Source organism: Pelecanus crispus, chromosome 12 (assembly GCF_030463565.1).
Source record: "Pelecanus crispus isolate bPelCri1 chromosome 12, bPelCri1.pri, whole genome shotgun sequence".
NCBI lineage: Eukaryota > Metazoa > Chordata > Aves > Pelecaniformes > Pelecanidae > Pelecanus > Pelecanus crispus.
The window spans coordinates 3,677,427-3,702,048 of NC_134654.1; the positions used below are offsets into that span (position 1 = coordinate 3,677,427).

General features: G+C 35.6%; 1 protein-coding gene across 2 annotated transcripts in view; it reads right to left on the minus strand.

Annotated features, from left to right (window-relative positions):
* Positions 1-10,715: 10,715 nt before the first annotated feature.
* BRIP1 (BRCA1 interacting DNA helicase 1) overlaps positions 10,716-24,622 on the minus strand; it is a 63,339-nt gene continuing 49,432 nt past the window's right edge. Inside the window, exons 17-21 of one of the 2 annotated variants that reach the window (XR_012831527.1) lie at positions 19,242-19,354; positions 16,770-16,852; positions 14,742-15,068; positions 12,846-13,997; positions 10,716-10,727 (exon numbers count right to left, since the gene is read on the minus strand). Coding sequence is in view for 1 of the 2 variants with exons in the window: in XM_075719520.1 (XP_075575635.1) it covers positions 13,117-13,997; positions 14,742-15,068; positions 16,770-16,852; positions 19,242-19,354 (1,404 nt within the window). In the remaining variant the exon portion in view is untranslated. Of the gene's footprint in view, positions 10,728-12,378; positions 13,998-14,741; positions 15,069-16,769; positions 16,853-19,241; positions 19,355-24,622 lie in introns of those variants that run through there. The other variant, XM_075719520.1, reaches the window with a different exon arrangement.

Sequence of the window (24,622 nt, forward strand, 5' to 3'; positions counted from 1 at the left end):
AGGTCATCTATGGTTCTTCCCTTCTGATGGTGTGCATACAGATGCTCTGAAAATATTTAATCCATTTAAACTTAAACTCAGGTAAGTCCCAACATCCCCTGGCCTGTCAGTCCCCAGGTCCTTGGTATGTTATTTCTCGGAAATTCTCAACAAGCTTTATGCAAGTACTCAAGAATTGGCGTGGTGGGAGTCTAGTCTTTGTATGAAATAAAATCACACACTGAAAAATAACACAGATTAGATTTAGTCACGATATTCAATTAAAATTGGTAACTAAACAGATCAGCGACACTCAAAGTAGCAGGGAGAGAAAAATGCAGAGCAGGAAATGTCATTTCATAGGAATAGAAAAATCTGGATTGCGAAGCAAAAGGAAAAACTCAGTGTCAGACCATTGCGGATACAAGTCCTTTTCAGCCTGATTTAACATGTAGCTGCAACGCTTACGCATGCTTTTCTAGAAAGGAGTGGGTTTATATGCGCTTGTATTATATTACAAACATACACATCTGTGTGCAGTATTATACTGAAAATTTAGAAAGCATTTATTAAGAATTATGATAATCATTGTTGCAGAACCTCTATATTAACAGTATACCTGTGCCTGTTCATAGCCATATATTCCCAGCCATTTCAAATAATCCAAGTAAAATAAACAATTCTTTCTGCAATGCCACACCAAGTATTTCCAATTTTTAATCAGCCAAGTGGATTATCAAGTGAATATCCATATGCCCAACAGCTAACAGTGCAGTAAAGAGAATTTGGTCTCCACAGAATTTCATTTTGATTTTTTAGAAGTGTAAGATATGTCTGTCCGTCATAAATATTTAGTAATGATCTATTACATGTGAAATGTTTAAAGAATAGTTTACAGCTAGCATGCTCAACTTATTTTCACTTGTATTGTATGAAGCAGCCACCATATTTAAATGGTGGTATCAGCTGACATAAGCAACTATTTAACACCAACCAAATGCAGTTTGACTCTAAAATTATTTACTGTAAGTAATGTCAGATGAATGTTATTATCCTCCTAACTCTCAAAGATATCTGTTTCAATGCTCATATATAATAAATAATTGCCAGTCACAAATACTTTTCTTCAAAAATAGTCACTGTATCTTTTAGGTTATATTGTCAACAAAAGCAACGTTAAGATAATTTAAGCTGATGTAATGGTTTTCATGGCATCTTTTCGACAACAAAGCTTGTATCTAAGATCTGACCACTCACAATTTCTAAACCAGATTATAAAGCTAAATCCATACAAAGCCTTAATGGATCAGGATTTTATTTCTAGCGCTGCAAAAACTTCAGTTGTGGCCAAGTCTTATCAGCTACAGTGGCAGACAGATTACAGAAGATGTGCCATGGGTAAGTATGAAGCACTACCAGCTTAAACCAATTACACACTTAGCACAGAGTTGTCAAACTACAGATGAATGCCAAATCCTAACATGTAATTTCTACCATGCTTACAAAGTTTAAGGAGATTTATACTGAATAGAGAGCTGTAAGAAATGCAAAATGTAGCTGGGAAAACATATGGTAGAAAGAACGGTATTTGGAAATATGTAAGATTTTAGTGGTGTGTAAATAAGGAAACCATACTAACTCAAGAATTACCATTTCAGAATCTACAGGATTTTTTTACTGGAAGTCCACAGTTCAAACTTGCCTGCATCATTGGCAGACATATCTATTAAATTATTTGCCAGCTGACAGTCATTTCTTCTACAATAAGCAGCATAGTGAGAGGTAACTACAAACCAATCCATAGCTGTCCTAATTACTCTTTACAGGCAGGAAAATGTGTGATAAAATGCATGCTTTGTGATTCACTTCCTCTGGTTTACTTGCTTCGGTACCGTTAACCTGTAGCTTCTGATGGCCTTCCACAGTGCTCTTAAACCTTTTAAAAAAAATCTAGACAGACAATCACTGTACAATTTAAGGCACGTAATTAGCAATTATTTCATGCACACTTCACAATAATAATCTGTTACGTACTAAGGGAAAGAAACATTAATGAGCTACTTCTGGTGCTGCTCTGTGTACTGTGTTTGCATAATAATGAGGTCCAATCTGCTGGAAAACACATAAAGGACAAATTAATAAGGTCGTCATTTTTGTCTAATGATGCTTAATACAGTTTTAGCAATCTGCTCAAGACAAAAGACGGTCACTCAGACATAGCCGATTATGCATTCGCGTGGCAGATGAAATCTTTATTAAACAGAATGATGAATCTGATTAACATGCGATAACAAATATACAGTCTGCGAAAATGACCGTGCCACCTCCTGCAAGCATCCCTCACGTCGACTATTAAGGCTTTACTCAGATTGAGGTCAGACTGGTATTCCCGATAGGCGCATTAAGATAAAAGTTTGCCAAATGTGGTAACATGATGAACAAAACAATATCCTGTTATATAAAAGCTACTGTCTCAACAGCTGACTGTCTAATCAGTTATAGCAACGACTCCTTAATAAGTTTAAAAATTTAATTGTCAGAGTTTCATTCACCTTTTAACATAGGAAAGACTTTATTACATTAGCTAAGCTAGATCTTAAAGCACCCCATGTCCTCTACGTTTACGGCACCAAAATATTTTCTGTAAGTTCCAAAGTACTATCTTCTATAAAGTGGTTACCATTTCACAAAGATGACTGCAAACGGGAATATACAATTATTTAGGGTACTTTAAGGAATATAAAAAATAATCTTAATTATATGCCACTGATTTCACATAAAGCCTGAATAAGTTAATGGGGGTTTCTAGGTCAATGGCAAACATACGGTGTAACTGAATTTGTAGAAATATAGCAGTAAATTTAAAAATCTAGTTTTCAATATAAATGTATTTATACTGATAAAAAAGTAGGTTAAAAAAGTTTACAAAACCTAACTTGTTAGTCTCACCTTAAATTTAAGTCATGAAAATACAGTGTTGCCTCTTTAAATGATTACCAAATCTAGAAGTAAACTACAGATATTAAATCCGGTGATGCTATTTTAAGCTTGCTTTGCTATAGCAATGTGATTTCTATTAAATGAACAATTCCTTGCCTTCCAGAACCAACTGTACTTGATTTACAGACAGCACATGACACGAAGTAATTTAAGATGACATATGATACCTCATGACAATGTACATGATTTAACACAGGGTAGGCAGCAATATAAACTACAATGTTGATTTTATCTCTACAAATATATTGCTCAACAGCAGCAGGATTTTCTATTTAAGAATATATAACTGGGAGCTAAAACTGACTTAATCACAGCTTCTTCACTTTAACGCATATGTGTTTGCTCTGGTATATGATAGCATATAATAAATCATCATTTCAAACTCCTTTGACTCATTCTATGGGTCTTCATTCACATTCATATATTCCCAATTACAATAACAGCCATCTGATTTAAAGCAAGGAGATGATAAAATTAAAGCTGTATTTACCTCGACCATCATTCATCCCCAGTCCATTCTACCTTTCTAAATAAGTAACATTATCTTCACACACACAAAAATATAAAATAAAAAATAGCAGCTTCCTTCCTCCCTCCCACAAGTCTCACGTTCAAGTCATCTGGCATATTAATCTAGTCATAAGGCATGCTGTTTGCAACAGATCCAAAGCAGGGATGCCAGTTCTGACAACTGTTTCACAGGTCTATTGAAGATGATGGGATATTTTTTTCCCCGAGCCTCTCTTCGAAACAAAGACATGCATTAAGAGATTAGATGTCTCTCTACTGAAAGCCACTGCCCTTCAGAATGACTCCCCAAAGCCAGATGTGGTCTTTTTTAGCCTATGTTGCTCTTCCAGGCCTAGAAGTTTACTGAGATTTCTTTCTAGTGGATAGAAATACAATATAAAAAAAGAGTAGGAAAGGAAGAGGCTTATTCAGAAAACCTGCAATGATTACCAGTGTCTTTCCAGCTGAAAGAAACAGAAGTAGTTAAATCTACGGGCAGGCTAGGGACATAACACATGCTTGTTTTACACTAATAAAAACACAACACTTTAAACCTAATACCAGCTGATTACACATTTATACTTGATGCACCTGGCATGAAAGACAGCCAGTCCCCCCCTTCAACTGCCTACCTAGCTAGCGGTATGAATAAACCTGCTGACAGTGCTTGGCTCGCACAGCCAGTCATGGGAAGCAACAAAGAAGTGGAACACAATGCTTCCGATTTCCTGGCAGTGTTACAGAGCCCCGTATTTTAAATGTACAGAAAAAGACTGTTAGAAAGATACAACAAGAAATCATTTCATTATACCTCATAGGAACCCATTATTTCATATTCTTGCAGTATACATTCCCTCAATGTAACATTTCATTATCTTTGATATAAAATGAATGTTAAAATGCCATGAAATCTTAGTGATAGTGTTTGAAATACCAATGTTCACAGCATATAATGCTTCGTAAACTTTGTTCCACCATCACACTGTCATATAGTGCATTTCAAACAGCTTGTACAGTGGATAATAGTGTACACAGGCCAAAATGTAATTTTGGCAAAGTTTTAGTCTCAAAAATCTCCGATTAAATTCAATTATATTTATATCCACGGTATAAATGAAGAAAAATTCAGGGAAGGCACAGGTGTCCTAAGGTCACCTGCACAGCTCATTCAGGATGGAGCCTCACCCTCTGTCTGTATCTTAAACTAAGGCATTACTAAGAGTACAGTAAAAATACACATAGCTTTCTTGTCTAGATTTCAAAGAATTCTATTGTGAATTTAGTTTGCTAACATTGTTGGAAATACTATACCTATAAAAAAAATTTCTTCCTGTTGACTCCTTTAGATCTTGTCTGTGTTCATCCATCAGGGTCTAATTAACATTTTTGTTAGTGCCACAAATAACATAAAACTACAGGTGTGAAAATTCAAGTCTGACTATATCACTTGTGCAACTATGTTTTGCTCTGGTTTTCCTTTTGCAAAAGACATGGATAGTTGCTGCCTATTTTCCTGTCCCTTTTCATAAGACATAATACTATAGACACTGCATCAAATTAGGTACAGACAATTACAAATATATAAAGTGACCTGAACGCACCTTTTACCTATAATTTCAAATCTCTGTGGTAGAAATTAGATGAAGTCACATACAATTCGTCTAAATAAAATAAAATTTTCATTATACCTTTTACAGAAATGGTATTTTACTATTTAATCTACAAATCATTCAGTAATCGTTTTAACATACAAACTAAACTAATCTGACTTACCCATGACTGTACTTTATTATTGAAATGAGTAACCTCAGCTCCTATCAAAGGACATGGAGAAATCGACTGAATGACACAGCTCCTGCATTGCAAGTAACTTGTCAGAGAATATTCCTTCTCATTCCAAATAGCATTTAAAGATAAACTGGCATTCAAGTCTTTCAAAAAGAAAGAAAAAGTGTTTTACATAGGCATCAAGAGATATTTTAAAACAGATAAAAGATCACAAGTTGCACTTCATATTTCAAAACATAATGTTCTTATTTTGCCAGAAAGTAACGTGGTAAAGAATGCTTACTAATCTCTGCAGACTCAATAACTTCTAAAACAGAGTCCTTGTGACAAAAGTCACGTGTGATTCATTGTGCCATCCTAACACCAGAACTGCCCAGACACGAACAAAAGTGCGTGCTTTACATTTGTTCTCTGTCACCTGAATGCTGCTAAAGGATTATACATTCCATGGGACTGACACCTGGAATCATTTCTTAGCAAATACATCACTTCTGCAGAGCCCTGCTTTAACCATCGGGGCTGCAGGGTCTATGCCTCCAATGCATGGATTTTAATTTATTATAAGAAATGTAAATGATTCTCTTCTCATTATCCTTATCTTTGCTTTTTGATCAGAACAGTACATAAGGACCCCAGAAATTTGGGAGTGGAGGGTAAACTGGTATGCATCTTCAGTGTTTGGTTAAACATACAGGGCTCGACAGATCTCAGTGGAGTTTTGCCTGCTTCCAGTCAACAGTAAATTGTGCGTGGACACTCCTTTTATGTGTCAACCAATTCTCTCTCTCAATTTGATGGTTGATGGAACAAGATAGCATCTCAAAGGAAAAATCTTAGCATCAACTTCCCAAAAAGGTCAAAGGCAAGGGCTCTAAGTCTTGTGAATGGCCCAGTTAAGAGAAAGTAAGCGCATATAATATATTTTCTTGGCCAAGTACCACTGTCAATATCTGATTCTCCAACTTCTGTATTTCCAGTCACCTGAAAAAAACCCATTGACCCACATGGTTTTGCTGTTTATCTGCTTTCTAGCTAAATGCTGTGTCTTGGACAGTAAGCTTCTACCGCCTTTGGCTTCCTCACTCACACATAAAATTGCCAGACTTCTCCTCATAAGCTTTAAATAACCTTCCTCGTTTATCTACAGTCAAAGACATAGTTTACGGTTGTCACTGGCATCTTTCAGCATGGAAGTATCGCTTTCATGCTTGTTTCACCTTTCATATTTCCTGGGATTTTCAGAAACATTCACAATCCTTGGCAAGAGGACACAAAAATACCAGTATCATTGAAAGATTTGGTATTTTCATTTAAGAAAAAAATTCATTTGCTTTAAGCAGCAAAATGTTCCTTTCAACAAGCTATGAAAAGGAAAGATGTCCTTGAAGGAGAAAGTAAACGGCCAGCGCATTTAATTCATATCCAGTAAAGAATTGTGGGATATTGGACTTCCTTCAAACTTACAGAAACTTGAGTAGGAGCAATGGGAAGGTGTGGAAGTTAAAGAACAATGCAGACTGAGCCACCACACTGTGGCAATAAATAAAACATTGCTAAACAAAATATCTCTTGAACAAAGATGTAATGAAACAAGATACTAAGAGACGAAGATCACAAAAAAAATGAAGTCAGAATTATTGACCAATAGGTAGGCAAAACCCAATACCAAGACCTTAGTGACACAAAAAAGAAAACAGTGTTTGCAGCAACTACATTCAGCCAATTGCTAACGGAGATGAAACCAGGCAGAATGCATGATTTGTAACACGCTATTCTATGTCCCTTACAGGGAGGAAATTTCCTAATAAGGAAGCAATTATAACAAAACTTTAGTACAGCTTTGAACACCTTATATAACAATTTAATGAAAGACGGGTTATAGTCTTTTTGAAAGTTCACGTGTTTCCCTTGGCTTAAAAACGCTTTCCATTAAAAATACCTGCAAAACCTGTATAGCACTATTTTGGAGACTAAGAAATAGTAGGGCAAGAGACTCATACTGGTCCTTTCCATAGGAGATTTCACACAAAGATCAAGAGATAAAAACATGTTACCAAAATCAAAAGCATCTGCAGGAAATGAAAGAAAACTATGTGTTGTATTTAATTTAAAGCTAAAAGACTTCTCAAATGTTCGTGGCATTTATCAGTAAGATTTACCTTCACTTTTCACTGGCATCTGATAAACCTTCAAAGTTTCTTTAAGGTGACTAAGACTTGCAGCATCTGAGATGATCAACATCATATTATTATCTTCTGAAATGGCATCTAGGTCACACATACAATTATTAATGGCTTCTTTACTTCTTATATTAGTATTTCTGAAGAGTTTCCAGATTATTTTCAGTTCAATATTACTGTAGCAAGCTTTTCTCAAAATTCCTATAATTTAAAAAGTGGGGTGTAAGACTTCTATATACATGGTTCTGAATACAGTACTGTTCGAACATACTGCAAACTTTCCACATTTACAAGATGGTAATTTAGGCCCTGATCCAATACCCACTGAAGTCAGTGAAAAGACTTTTATTGATGTAAGTGGACCTTGGAAGAAGGCCTTATTTAAGTTTTTTAACGTGTCCAAAATTTACTTTTCAACAGATAATTTTCCCCTTGCTATTACTCCCAAATTGACCAGTGAGTTTGAATCCACTTTGAATAAAGTCATTTATTTTTCATTTTCTTCAAACTGTGGCAGATTTTTTAACTTTCATCAATCAACTGACATCTGAGGTTCAGTATAAACCGCATAAAACTTCTCGCTGACAACGGACACCTTGGTAACTGCAGGCATTGAAGTACCTCAGTGGTTCAGAATGCTTTCATTTAATACATAGTGATTCCATTTCACAGATTCTATACCAAATTACAAAGATACGATGATCCTGATAAATTAGGGAAATGAATGCAAGTCTACCAATGAGATTACACAAGTCTGAAAGGAGATACATTATGGTTGCTGTGGGAAAAGAGAGGCAAGAAGTGGCCTCCATCACCTGGGCCTCCCTTTCTTCACTCATAAGGCAACGCGGACTTTGCCAGCAGTCATGGGACTTTTAACAGGTCCAGAAGCAATAGGGATCTCTCCCACTCTCCCTCAGGCTCACGTTTGGTTCGTGAATGAGGAGATTTGTCCTTTCTTGATTTCATCTGATCCAGGTAAAGCCTGGTCTAGCTTTACTACCTGATACCCAGTTCAGCTACATCACGCAACGGAGTCGTGAGCCACTACCACACAGCTGCCACCTGCTAAGCCTGGCCTCCCTCACTTCTATGGCTGAAGAGAAGGACTCTGAGAGGGTTGGGGTTTTTTTTTTGCTAGTATCACTTCTTTGATACCAGTTCCGTGCTGGCTTCATCACTTACTGAGCTTTTGGGGCAGTGGAAGGGACCTTAGAGAAGGGGAGGGGATGTTTAAGGGTCCCATAACATAGGGGCTGCTGTAAATAGGACTCTGCACAAGAAACTGTCTCTGCTCTGCGTCTAATGCACACCTCTCCAACCCAACCTCCGTATCATTTCTAACACCTCCTAAAAAAGTAGCATTCTGGCTTGCTTTCAAGGCCCAGAGACATACTCACAAGGCACACAAAAGCAAATGTTGTCTTACTTTCAGTTTCGTAAAAGCTGGGACCAGTTAAATCCTCACTAAATTCTCCGCGAGGACAATGTTTTAGTTTAAGTGTATTAAGCGTCTATATCTAATTGTTTCTGCGTGTAACTGATAAGGACATTTTGTAATTAGGTCATTACCACACATGGCCCAGTAGCCTGAAGGTACAGCACATTTTTAAAAAGTAGCAGAATTGTTGTTACCATTATCAGCTTTTAGACTTTCCCAAATTAAAGTGCCTTACAAAAATGTAGAGACAATTTCCAAGAACATTTAATCCACATTTTGTACAATGGGTCAACCGAGGACTAAAAAGCAAACTAAATTAATACAAGGTAGGTTGCATATTGAAGAATAAGCGGGATCATACGGTTTTTCAGTAAAACTTTCGACAGTTTCATTAAAACATGCATTAGAGTCATAGAGTTACTGTGCCAAGGTATTACCAAACTTCTCACAGCAACTGGTAGCAAATTAACACCTAATCCTTAGAAGGAACACACCCCAATGAATGGGCCACTATATTACAAATAATTTCTTTCATCCTCCCATAATGTCAGGACCAGTCACCTCCAGTTAACTCTTAAATACCAGTCAGATTCCCATTGTACTTCAAGGTAGGTCAGTGTATCAGGACCACTGAATCAAGCAACAGAAATATGTCAGAAAGAGATTACATTAACTGCAACTTATTTTCACTGAAATGCCAAGTAAAAATAGTTGTGTTATTGTGACAACTCCCTCTTTCTCCCCCCAAAAAGATTTCCTGCAGGTCTCCAGTGCTTTTCTAACAACTTATTTATCTAGTTGCTATATCCAGTGGAGAAATTAACCAGTTATTCTAAAATATCCCTCCACTATCCAAAACTGCAAAAGTAAAAACATACATTAAAAATCCTATCATTCCCAACCTGAAACAAATAACCAGTTACGTAGACCTTACCCTCTGCTTTTGGCAGTATTTCAGCTCCACAGACAATACAATAAAGTCCTTTCTTGCAAGGCTGGTGGTGTATTTCCTTCTAACAAGACAATATACAAATTCACGTAAATACTAGTTTGCATATAGTAACTATGCAACTATGCAGATTGAGGCATTTAAATAGAAACAAAAATAAATAGATCAAAACGGCTTCAGAGAAATATACTACTTGAAATACTCAAAGAAATCTATTTGAATCAATGTTTATCATTTATATTAGCTAATAATTAAAATATACATCATGCTAAAAATGCTTTACCTAATTTAAATAGAAATACTTTTATATAAAATATGAGGTATTTTATAGTCTATAACGTTCCAGGCCATCAGTGATTTAGTTTGGAATTTTGCAAAGGAGCCTAGGAAGACTGGTGCCCAACTCTCGTTGGGTTTCAGTGCGATTATGTTCGTACACTTTGCAAGTCCTGCCCTAAAAATTACTTACAACCAGAAATCGGAAGCACTGCTTATATTGAAACAGGAATCACATTTGTAATGAGTTATGAACTGGACTCTGTAGGCTGTCCATATCTGCAGCTTCTACCTGCGTTAACAGGACTTGAAAACACTCAGCCTTTTTGTTTCCCATGAGAAACAGTTATCTATTGAGCATGTAAACCGTAAAGATCTAGAGCAAACCACAGAGGCCATGAATAAACTATTTCACCTGTTATTATTTCACTTAAAAGATTATATAACAAATCCTTGTTATTTCCCTTGCACCTTAACATTCCATGAGTAGCCACTTAAAATAGGTGCTTTATTTATTATATCCATGGTACCTTTCTTCCACAGGTGTAGGCACTTTGCCTAACTGTAGCTTTTCTTCCTCTGCATTGTCTCTGAACTTTCAACCCTTTAATAAATTCAAGATTTTATTATTATTTTAGACAGAAGAGATTACACCTAGCTATTACATCAAAGCATGAGAGGAATTTTCAATAATTTAGCTTTTATAATTTTGTGACATCCAAACAAATACTTATAGGAAAGTTGGTACATTGACTTCCCTTCCAGCTGCAGGCTGGGCAGCAGGGTATCTAATTTAATACTGGGAATCGCCATAAATATATTAACTATAAAGAATATTCTTACCACTAACATATTAAATACCTTAGTTAGTTAGCTATAAAGACAAATTAAGAATGAATTTACACAGCTTTTACCACCAAAAGAAACTGTCCGCCCCTTATTCCCCAAAAGCCAGCAGTAATACAAAGGATTATTATCCATCAGTTGTCCCAAGCAACACAGCTACGGTCAGGATCTGAGTTTAGTGAATTCGTGGATAGAGACTTTTCAAGAAAAATCTAGCATCTAGTAGGCCAAATGCTGATATTTCAATACATATTTAAAAAAATAATGGTTAAGGAGTAATTTTATATAAAATGTTGACGTTGTAAATCAAAGCAAAATATCTGACATGAAGAAGGCCATGTCTTAAAGGATTTCTAATCAAAGGAAGATGCAACACAAGATCAAGAAAGGAACAATCTGCTCCAGACAAGGAAAGGAAGATGGATTTTCTTTTTTTTAATGTTACGGATTTAAAGACAGACAAATCTTCTGAAAGACAAATAAGGGATAGTGGTCTACGAGATGAGCAGACAAGCCACAAAGCTTAGAGTGATTTCTGTTATCTATTTAGATATACACAAACACAAAAAGTCGTTTGGTACAGAAGACTTGTTTTAAGAAAACTGAGCTATTAGAGACTCGGGAGGATCACACCGATCAACTCTGGGGAGCGAAGCTGCCACAGGCTGCCTCAGCACTTGCTGTGGGACAGGGGACAGTTCTAGTCCAGAAGGCAGTTACAAACAGAACCATGCCTACCCTGCACTAAGTCCTGATATTCTAGCAATTACTTAAATCTAAATTAAGTATTTTTATCTTTAGATGTGTCGTATGTTTAAATTGCTGTCCATATTAGAGCTTGCTTCTGCCCTATCAACTAGTTCAAAACCATCAGCATCCAACGATTAAGCAAACACCAGGAAACCTAAACCAAGAAAACATGATCGCGACATCGATCTAACAAAAAGTTTAACCAAATGCCTTATACTAAGCACTGCAAGATAATACTTAAAGAAATTCAACAGTATTCTTGCTACTCTTGCAAACAGAGTATCTAATTTTATAAAGATGCGCTTACTGTGTAAAGAAAGGATACAATTTAAATCCTATTGGTATGAACACATTCACCACTCTGTGGAGGTGGAGGTCAGATTATTATTTAGATGAACTTCTATGGAAAATGACCAGTTAACAATTTCATGTCTGCTCTCAGTCAAAATATATAACTACCTATGAACCAATCTTAAGATTGTAAAAATCCTGCACCTTCATTTTAATATATGATGGAAATAAACAATCTTTTCAGGCACAGTATGTTTTATTACAGCAAAATCCTGGCTGTTTTGATTGCAATAAATGAAAGAAATGTTTCAAATACTTCAAAAAAGTACACCGAGGAAGATTTAAAGACCTTTATGTACAAATTTACATTGTTATATATCGCATAGAAAATGTGTTTGTAGGGCATACAAATGAGTACATGTTTTGATATGAATACATACAGAACCTGACCAAAAGAAATTAGATCCTCTCACAAAAGAAAATTTTAAAGAAACCTCAACTTTTATATAAAAAAAGACCACTGAAGAAGCCTCTCATCATCATCAAATATCAAAAGGTTCAAATACTACTACACAGCTTCTGATAGACATTTTGACAAAAGAAATTTGAGGGGAACAAAGCACCGAAGAATACACCTATTTCAGTATCTAGGCTCAATCTATCATATTACTTGATCTGCAAAGATGCTGTTCTATGTATTTAATTTTTTTTAAAAAAAAGCCCTAATAAATGCAGAAAATCATAATTTGATTACATGGCTGTTCTGCTTTCTGAGAAAAACCCAATTGTTTGATTGTATTTAATGGTGGATTAATTAAATCTGTAATAGACAAACCTCCTCAGCCAATAAGTACAAGTCAAACGCTACTTGGGCTTCTATTTAGAATTTCCACACATGATGTCCTTTCGCCATTAGGATAAAGAATCTTAATTGTACCTATAGAAAACTGCATGTTGCATAACTTTCACAGTGAAGACTAAAAAAGTATCATGAAAAATCAAGTCTGATAGTTGCCTATATTAAATGAGAACTAGAAAGCCATCGCTGCTCTGTAGTGAGGCTATGTTGTAAAGGCTGCTCACTGGGTTTCCTATAGAAGCTGTCACTATGTGCCAGGATTGTTCAACAGAAAAGATGACACACCTTTATTTCGTGATCTGGAAAGACTGATTTTCTGTTTTTTGGTGTCCATCTCTTGGGATGCTATCTGCTTTGCTTCTATTTCACTAGTCATCTCTACGTTATTAACTGCACTATTCTTACTCCCCTCATTTTGCATTATTCCATGTAAACTTGTGCTTCCGCCATCATCGTCACCATTGATCATTTTTTCAGTCACATTTACTGTTTTTGAGGTGTTGGCTGCAAAAAGATCATCAGCAACTGTGGAGTTCCCACGTTCGGTCCGATTCTCATTTGTATTACAGGTTGGAACCAGCGGTCTGATTTTCTGTTCCTCTGATTCTACATCATCATAGAGTTCTGGTGTGAAGTAGATACTCTCATCCTCATCTTCAGCTTCTGCAGATACATTTAACATTGAAAGGTCAGATTTCCCTCCTGCTGAAGGAAACTCACTGCAGGGCTCAACTTCAAGCTGTAGCCTATCGGGATGCTCTTCAGCAACTGGAGCCTCAGTATTTTTAACTGAAAAATTAGTTGTTTCCAAACATGATTCTGATACACTTGGTTTATGTTCTGAAATTAATGATGACTGGCATTGATTTACACTATCAATAAGTTCACTAGCCCTGTTCACATTCTTTTGTTTGCTACTAGCTGTGGACATGCAGTTCCTGGCTACAGGCAAAGGTGTTGAAGTCAGTGGTTTAAAGCAGCAATGTTCTTTCATAATATCAGCATTAGCCCAACCATTCTTTTCTTCTCTCTCTGTTTTAGTTGCTGGCATTTTGGGTGTGGAGTCCATATGTTTTCTTCTTTGTGTTACATGGTGAGAATGACCCTCTACATCGACTTTCTGGCCACCTGTGAAAAATCACAAAACATTAATTAATTGTATATGCCTTCCGCCCGCTGATTTACAGCATGTTTAGCACATCAAAATTACCACTGTTTTATTAGGTTTACGGTTATTTTATAATACTCATTAAGATCCAATACAAACAAAAGCCCAGATGTTACAACTATCTTTGCACATGAATTGTCTTAATTAAATCAATAGATTAACTGGCATATATAAAGTTAAAGTAGTATGACTGGATTTTGAATCTGTAATTTTTTAATTATTGTACTATGTTATTTACATCTTTCTTGCTTGAAATGAAGTCATAAGCTTTCCTAAAACTTAGGAATGAATAGATATTTACTTGTAAAGCTGGTACTGGAAAAGATTACATGAAAGGTGTCTCACAGCAATGTCTAAACAACAGATGTAGCCTGAACGAAGGCACTCATCTTGCAATAATGCCAATCTTTATGTGTTTCAAATATATTTAAAATTATCTTCATAGTTTTCAATAGAAAAAGAAATTTCAGTGAAAGCATTTTTGATTGTACTATAAACTTATCAAACATTATTAATTGTTTTAAGACAACCAGATGCAATGACAATTTCAGTCTGTTGAGCAGAGCTCATACACATTTGTGAATAATTATCATTTTGCACCACAGCACTTCTGTAATTTTAAAACCCATTTGTTTTTTCCAAAAAAGATGCAACTTCACATTTAAAATTGTTAATGAAGTTTTTTCCACAGGAAATGAGCATACTTTGTTTCATTGATGCGATGATGTTACTTGGCTGATTTGATGCCGTAGGATTAACTGAGCCGACGGCTGTAGTAAAATTAATTTCCGAAACCAAATTTTGCTCCTCCCTTTTAGCAGGAACGTCTGGTGACAGATGAATAGTTGCCTCCCGTTGAGAGGCTTGTGACAGGTCTTTTGAATTTGAAGGTACGTGGCGAAATTCACTGCTGCACTCTGATGAACAATCAATGCTTTTCTGGTTTCTTATAGCAAACGCATGCAAGGATTCAAGGGCACTACCAAAATTTTCATGGTGCTGGATTTGTTGACGAATCCATTTAGATAATCCTAAGCAAAAGGAAAAGAAAAACAACAACAAATAAAACCAAAACAAGAATGTTACTACAAAACTACATCACCTATACCAGGTATTTCATATCAGTAAATAGTACCCTAATGTTGCGAATACTTCTACATATGTACAGACAGATTCATAAAGGTTTCAAGAAGTTGCTCGTGAAAGTAAGATAATGCATGTCTTCCTTTCCAGGGCTGGGAAGTTGATTTAATCAATGGTAGTATTTTGATGAGTAACACTATCATTCTCTTTTATTAAAAAGACCATTGCCTTTTTCACTAATACTTTTTTTAAGTTCAAACTGCTGCGTTGCAAAAACATCATTATATGTCTTTTATATGCCTGGGTGTTCATTTTGCTTGTTATCATGAATTATTAAAAAGCAACTTAGAGTACAGCTATTTATTATCATACTGACAGGGTCTGACAAAAATTAGAATATAATGAAGCTTTTACAACTTTATTTCAGATTAAGTAACAGTAACTCAGACATTCAGAAAGAATCACAACTGCCCAATATAATACAATATGCTCTTATACAGCAATCATTTTTAAAATTTTCAGCAATCATTTTTAAAGTTCTCAAATATCAGATTTCTTAACGGTTGTTCAGATGATGTTGGAACACACAAGAGTGAAGTAAAAACTAACTTTCTTGATTTTTAAAAAGTGTTTTTAAACCCATTTAAACATTCTTTTAATATAAATTTTTTAAAGAGAACTTCTGTGAAGTTTTACTTTTTAGAAAAAAGTACTAATCTTATCAAGTCTTGAACATACAGACTATTTGTATTACTATAGGAATTACTTCTGTTTATTTAGATAATTTAAATGTGTTTTTAGTACAAACAGACATGTCAGAAAAGCAGTGTGACTTGTACTACAGAAGCTGAGCTCCACCTGCTGACTAGACTGCAACATTATCTGTTTACATCATTTTTTTGCCCACCTCTTCTAAACAGGGCAGGAACAAAGATACATAATGCATTCCTAAGCCATTTCTTTTTGAAGTCTTATTTTATTTTTATTTATTAAGGTAGTGTGCACAACCTGTTTTATTTTGTCTGCATTTATTTCTAGCCAGTATAAAACTACAAACAGAAAATCCTTTTTGTGTATTGAGCATTTGGCAGTTCCAAATGGCACAATCTTTACCTGTTCTTACCTAAGAAGCCAGAATGTTAAATTCACACTGCTAACCCTAATCATTAAAGCTCCCTATAGGCAGAAAGGATACATCCACTACAGACACATCCAAAGTCCAAATAAAAATTAGTAACTATTTTTTAATACATACATGTATATACACATACATATATCTATGCATTATATATATATTTAATATGCAAAGATTAAGACTCCTTGAGTTTTTATAGGTCCCACTTTAAGAAAGAATTCTCAAATTCTGCACGCTAAAATTTCTAATTCATCATCTGTATATCCAAAAAGGGAAAGAAATAAAATTGACTGAACATTGGTATCAATGCGTGTCAGTGTATTTAATGAACTAGCAATACACCAGGGCACAGTTTTAGAGTTTTCGGTTTCAACTGCACAATTTGAGTTCAATGGATGTATTTCATTATGACTTTTCCTACTCACCCATATTTGTATAACCATATTTCTATAATCTTGATTTTTCACTATTTGTTAATATTAGGAATTTTCCCAGAAAGATTTTTACGGCTTACCAGTTATGTACTTATTAGGGTTATTCCGGAAGCGGTCATCAACTAAAATAAGAGCACCCCAGTCATTCCTATGTCTTATACACCTGTAAGTGAGCAAAGTGTATATATAAATTAGAGTGCATATAGTAAAAAAACTGTGGGGATCACACAACAGGGATTGCAATGAGCCAGCTACAATATGCAAAAATATACAGGAAGTGCTTTCCCACTGTCTTGCACCAAAAATTGTTATGGACGTCACAGAAGCTTAAATTTTCCCTCAGTTCTTGAATTTACTGTACGAAAATAGGTAAATTAAAAATACCCCACGCAACTGTTCAGCAGCTAATCAAGCCACATGTCATTTGTTTTCCACTCTTAACTGGGTAGCACAAATACTGAAAGGAGAACATGTAAAAGCGTAAGAGAAAGAAAATGGACTGATGCAACTGCAAGCAGTTTTTTAAATAGCTACGCACTTTTTTGTTTCTAAACCAAATGTTATTCCTAACTCTCTTTAGGAACAAAATGAATAATGCTACAAATCAAAGCTGTGAGCGATACGGTTGAGTTCACAATTCAGTTGTTAGAGGCCTGCAGAAATAATCCAATAGCCACTTTACATGCATTAATATTTTTTTTAACATTATTTGGATTTCTATACTGTCTGCCAGAAAAAAAAATTATTACAGAACAGCGATAACGTAAACGAAATATGGAAAAGAATCTGTCAGTAATAGTTTAGGATTATTATCCTATTATTATAGGATTATTATCCTATTATTATTATTGTATAAGAAAAGGACAACTTTTGAAGATGACATTTACGAATGTACATAAAAGCACAGGTGAATCAGAGTCAGGGCTTAAAATGAGAGTGACAAGGCTGGCTCTCTGAAGAAATACTATTTATTTATATTTGAAGTCTCTCCATGATAAGAAAAGCTACCAAAACATCTTTAAGAAACAGATTTCTTCCAACTTCTCATTTTTTCATTCCTTTAATGAATGTTCTTTTAACTCATAGCACTGGAGACATATCCCATATTTTTAGAAAAAGTAGCACTGCAAGGAATTCATAGCATGATTGTCACCTGGCCATACACACCATCTGTTATATTCCCAAAGGCTGCTATTTCATTTCATGGACTTGTGTTACTTCATATAATGTAACAGCACTAAATTAAGAGAAAAGTGCCAGGTTGAAGACTATCATGTTTCTGCTCACTTCTATCCCCGCAGGCATCTCTGCAGTAAGAAGCTTGCCTATCTACTATATAACTTAGTATCAACTTAGTAGGCTGTTCTGGTTTTATAAAAATAATCATCATATGCTGTCATCCTTCGTCAAATCTCAGTTTAGTAAGAGCTTAGTCTAATGATGTCATACACAATTTATACATTTATGTCAGAATGGAAGTTATTTTCTCCATTTCAGTTTAGACTAGTGTAATTTCATTCAAATGCTAAATTAAAATAAGCAATTTTCACTAAAACTAGAATTAAAACTTATTTAGCAGTGACAAAACTCAAATTCATTTCTTACTATTAGCATTCCACAACTGTCTTAGATTTTTCTTAACAAATTTTAACTAATGCTCTTACTCTCCAAAGAGGAATTTAAGAAATCAGACCTGTAACAACAAGAATTTACAGTGAGATTTTGCTAATGTAGACTATTTTCTCCCAATTTTCTTTCTAAACCTCCATTTATGTCATCACATTTGCATTAGGTCTAATTCTAAAAACAAGTCTTCCAGCTGGTGTTTCTGTTCTTACCTATAAATCTGTGTCTGTACCTCTATATATCTTTGAAAGATGTACGGCATCTATGATAGACATGGATGACAGACAGCTATATCTGTCTACGTATGTGATAAATTTTGTTGGAGAAGGATGAATTAATTCTATCCTGTTAATAAAATTTTGGGGGAATTTTTTCACTTGCAAAAGTAAGCTATACCGCTTCTTCTAAACCTGGAAAGAGATCAGTGAGCGTGATAATTGAATTGACCTTTTGCAAAGGTCTGAGAAAAACCCCCGCTATTTCTCCCTTTCAAAAATACTTGTAGGCTAAACATCAAACAACTGTTCCGAGCCCACCAAGAGTGTGAACAATTAGTACATTTGAAAAGACCTAAGAATTTTCATTTGGTTTATAAGCTTAAGAACTATTAGTCTCTGCAAATGCTTTCCTTTCTGTATATCTGGACTACAAGCAATAAAACCTGCAACCAAACTAAAGTGGATTCTGAATGGAAAACAAAATCTCTGAATTATAACAACGCTCAAATGCACAACAGACTGGAAACCAGACAGTCGCCAGTAGAGAACAGCTGAAGACCTGATTTCCGCAATATGAGGGTTTTTTGGCCTGATTTATCCCCTTTGTGTTAACAGTGAGGAATTAATCCTTAAAGATGTTGCAAAAAAAAAAAAAAAAAAAGTTCTACAAATATATATATATTTTTAATTATGTTCAGTTTATCTCACCTTCCCAGGGCTTGGTTCAGAGCCCTATAAGCTTGAATTTCATACCACTGGCTCCCTGATAAAAGGCCTCTTGTATTTTTGTGCTGGTCATTGTACTTCCTCTTTAATTCAACCTAAGAAAGAAATCATAAAACATTGCTTTTAATAATGATGTTGAAAAGGAAATATTCTAAAAGGGGAAAATTAGCAAACACTGCTTAAATAAGTGAATATGTAAAGTGTGCTTCAGTGTTTCAACTTTGTATTTTGCTAACCAATACTAACCAATTACAGCTTTTACCCTTCTGAAGTTATTCTTAACGTGCGATCTATTCTAATGACTTGCATGTAATAACACAACCACCACACGCTTATCCAAATCTCTGTGCTAGCAGAAGGATAAGCTGTTCACCAAGGCAAAAAACCCAGATACAAGTAAACAGACTAACTAGACCACAGTTTTATTTGTTCATCTGGAAGTGAATGACACAATGGAGATCTTTACCCTTTCTTTTATCACAAACATTGACTCCTAATCTATTGCTGGGAACAGACCATACATTGCTCAAGTGAGGGTTAAGCAAATATAACCCCTTCTTCTACAGAAACTAAGGAAGTACTTTACAGCCAGAGTGGCCTTGCCAAAGTACCAGAAGCCAGCAATATCAGCTCTTAATTCCTAGCTTGGCAGCACCCTCTGTGGTTTGGAAACAAAACCTTTCACTGGCCAAATGGGAAGCAAAGGCGGCAGCTAAGGTTTGCAGGCCCATGGGCTAGCACAAGGCAGAAAAGAGCACGCTCCTCTTTTTAAAAAAAACGCTCTCTCCTAGCTGCTTCAAAAGCAGATCTGCTATCAACTGCAGAAGAAATGCCCTGCCTCCCCTTTCTAATCAGCTGGATAACTACACGTACAATGCCTGGTCTGAATTTGAACAAGAATTTGTGTTTGGACATTATACACAGTTCCAACACGTATCAAAATAATTCATTATTATTGGGGGGACGACGAATTAATTTTAGTTTTTTTAAGTAAACAAACATAAAAACACAACAAAAAGGGTCCTTCCATCGCTCTTTTGTACAGTATTAACCTTTCTAAACTGACAAGTGAAAGGACACGCTTCAGGAGAGAAAACAACAGACTTCTAACCTCTTCTGACAGGTAACTTTCAAGTTGCATTTGGATAAGAAATTTTATTTCATGTACTTATGCCCTTTAAATTGCCTGTCAAATTCACAAATTCAATCTTTACAGCCAGAAAGTAAATTCAGTTTGATTTCACAGATTTAATATTTGTTCCAGTCACTCAGCATTTATTGACTGGCATGTGAGGTTTCCTTTGTAATTTTCAAAACAGAAGATGATTTCTTCTGAACATGTTCTGAACATTACAACCATTCCTTAAAAAGGAACCTAAGCATATCTGTGCGTTTCTACAAATGGAAATACTACCTGGAGAAACAAAAGGGTACTCCTCACCATTTGAAATGGGGTATGATGTCGGAAAATTTCACTGAGGTCTTTAAAACATAACCAATGACAATATACTCCTGTACATACTTTGCATTTGTCTTCTAGTCCTGGTAAGTTTTCTAACAATTTCCTCTTTTGAAGAATTTCTGATATCAGTAAGATTTTGGCCAATTGTAACAAATGTAGCTTTACAACAGTTTCTTACTTCACGAGCAGACTGTTCAAAACAGTATTAGAATAACCAGTCATGTGCCTTACACTGATAAAAATTACAACGTTTTTAATTATGTGCATAAAGAGAATGCAAACCAGTCAGATCATGTGCATTGTATTGCACTACCCTGTGAATAAAATGCATCACTTTTACATTCTTCTAATACATGTTAGCATTATGCAAATGTATACTGCTTGTACTGCACATCAAGAACGACACTGCATTTCTCAAATTATATAAAAATCCATATTCTCTTGGTCTAAATGTGTAATGTAACTTTAAAACCCATCCTTTCTAACTTAATTAAAAAAGGGTTAACAGAAAATAACCATTCTGTTTTCTCACTTAAATGATCATGTCTCAGCGTGAGATGACAACTTATATTGCTAAGAGTTCAGTTTTCATTATAAGTCTGCTAAAGGTAAAAGGCCAGGGCATGTCATTTTAATGCAATCAGAATCTATTTCATTGTATAACTCCTACATTATCAAGCATCAAATCAACGCCCAATTCAAAATGACATGTTACATATGTGAAAAAGCCAGTCTCTCCTGCTAGCAAATATCCTAAATGTGCAGTAAACCACAGGCTAGAAGGGATTAGTTAAAATGTCAAAAGACAGCCTTTTACTTTTACCTGTTCATCCTTAAAAACATACTCTTAGCTATCAGGCATGCTTTACAGACAAATAGCTTCAGCAGGCAGCAGCAGAAGGCCCGTGGCAAGCTCTGCCATCTTGTAGCTGTCAGACAGATTAGTCTTTGATCTATCTGGGAGGTCATGGTCACATTCACATTAGCTGAAGTCTAACAACATTATACCTGCTAACCGCTCGTTCTTTTAATGCTTAATTAGTTCAACATCTTTCACTATGGAATATTAACTGAGAAATATCAACAAAAAAATAAATGCCATAAACAAATTTTTTTTATGACTTGGAAAAGTATTTTGTGGTGGTTTCTGCTACAATTCGTAAGGATTGTCAAGCATATTTTTCAATCAATTAGCAATGCAAGCTTTTCTTTGACAACAACAACAACATTAAACAGCATTCATAATGTGAGATTTTAAGTGTTTGATAAACCACAGCAAAAGCTACCTGCAGTAACATTGCTTCACATGAAGAAACTCAGACTTATTCAGGATTCAAGTGATATATAAGTACATAAAGTGGATTTATACTGTGATGACCATGGGCTATATTAGTTAGCTTACGGCAAGAAGCTCAGAAGACTAGCTTAAAAACTAGAGCTTGTTTCTGAACCCCAAAATAACCTGCAAATTCAGATACAGAAGCCTGCAGCATGCCTTTTTTGCAACATGCCAGGCTGAGCCAGACTTATTCAAAATTAACCAAATCATGGCTATATTTAACATCAAGGCATACAAATATCAATCGATTATGAACTATTTGTTTCTACAGAAAAATCAATGGTTAGACAATAAAATTAAAGCACTATTTTCTCCTCTAAATTGTGTTCTTTCCATTCCATAAATATAAGGCTTCTTCTTGTTTTGCAGCCGTAATTACAACTGAGATAAGGAAATGCGAAACACAGTTTCAGTCCATTTTAGGTATCTTCAGCTAAAGGTCTGCACAGCAGCCTACATGTTAATTTACCTGTTAAGTTTTAAGGAGAAAGCATTTGACTACAAAGAATAAAAACTACTGTGCTACACAACTAATTCTTTTTAAAAATTTTACTTCAGTAAAAACAAGCAGATGGTCCAGCAGACACTCATCCAGAATTACTTTATCTCAGCCAAAGAACAGGACCTTAGACCTAAAGAGCTGATAGCAAAGCCTAGCAGGATTGGAGAATGTGCATTTAGGGGAGTCACTACTCAGAATACTGTAAACCTATTCATCTGTGCCAGTATCACAATATGAAGGTTGAATGTGCTAAGCCACAGTATACAATATTTCTATTTTGTGTGACTTAAATCAGCAAAATAAACCGTGTTTGGTTTTGCTTCATCTGGCAAAGTTTTGAGATTTTTTTTGTTTTTAGATGCATTACTTTACTTAACCAAATGTAGTGCTATACTTTGCTTTCTAAAACCAAAAAACTCCTAAGCTGTTACTAACAGTTAACAAGCCAGACCTGTTCTCTGGCAAGACATCACTTCACAAACATCTTCAACTGTCTCCCGTTTTCTCTGGTAGATTAAAAATGACCTCCAGTTTGTAACCTGTGGGATTACAAACCAGATTACCCAGAAGTCTTAAAGACAAGACAGAAATTCATGAATACAATGGCACTATTGTGAGCAGTTAACAGAGCACTCATCTAAACCTGCATTTCTCTTTACAACAGCACTTAGCAGTGTTGCGACAGCTCAGGTTAAAGAAAGAGACAACCGCTGAAAGGAAAAAGGCAAATAAGCTTGGAACTGTGTCAATACAGGCACACATGTGTAGGTAGGTACCCGTACGCACACGCGTAAACTCACGCCCTTCACTCCCCCACACTCTCCTCCACCTATCCTCCATGGAAATAAAAATCAGAAAATGGATATAAATGTTTTCTGGCAGTCCACTGACTTGTTTCTCTGGTTTTACGAGAGGAAAAATAGTAATGAAAACAAAGACTGTTACTCGTATCATCCAAAAAACTTTAAAAGACACATTCATGTTTAACATCTACTAATTCCCCACCTCCTAAAAACAAGCAAGCAAAAAATACCAGGTCATTCCCTGCTTCCATCCCCCAAAAAAGACATAAAAAATGGTTTTTAAGCAAATCTACCGTCCTAAAAATCTCATGTGTCCAGTTAGAGTCTCTCTTCCACCTGAAATAGCAATAATTAGAATTCTTCAAGAACATACTTGCCATCTACTTTCCTCCTGACGCATGCCAAGTAATCATAAAAGTTTGTAAGTGCGGGAAAGTAAAAGACATGAAAACCCATTTCTTGACTTTTACATCTGAAAATCCTTAAATAGAAGTAGCATTAAATAGCGCAGCATTTAACTTTTGCCCCCTCACTTCAAAAGCAGTAACAACGTCTGTGAGATTTAAGACTAAATAATGCACGTGTAAAGACCTGGGTGAGTCATAGAACATGCTTCAAACATCCTCACTCCTCGGTAGACCTACTAAAAGCTGTATCTAAACACAATGTCTCAATTTATTAGCCCACAGGAAAAAGATATTATAGCAGGACGTTATCTTTAAATGCTCCAAGCATTCCAAGTGCAGTGGTAATACATATAAAACAGTATGAAATAAGCAGATGCTTATTACCTATAATTTATCAAACTAGATTCTGTATATGACAATAATTTAAGGCCATTCTAACCATCTCATATAAAGATGGTCACCAGACACAAATACAACACGCTCTTCTGCTTCAACACACGAGTACTGCATTTCTTTAAAAAAAACCAACAAAACCCCAAAAGTGCGAGCGCAACAGTACCATATATACTTTGAATAAGACATTATCAGCTAGAGACACGATCAATGCTTCGTCCTGCTCAATTATCTGCAAGGTGCTCTGTCCCACAGCTCCATCCCACACGAGTCTCTCAGCAGATGAATCACGGCGAGGCTGAGCCCTGCGCCTACCGCCCTCCGACGGCTGCCCCTTACGGGGACTATCGACTCCAGTCAATAGTTCGTGCGTCAAAGCCACGTAAGCTCAAAAACAGTTCAGGTGACATTTTCTGCCTGAAAATTTCCATCCGCACTTAAAAATTTGCCTTCCTTG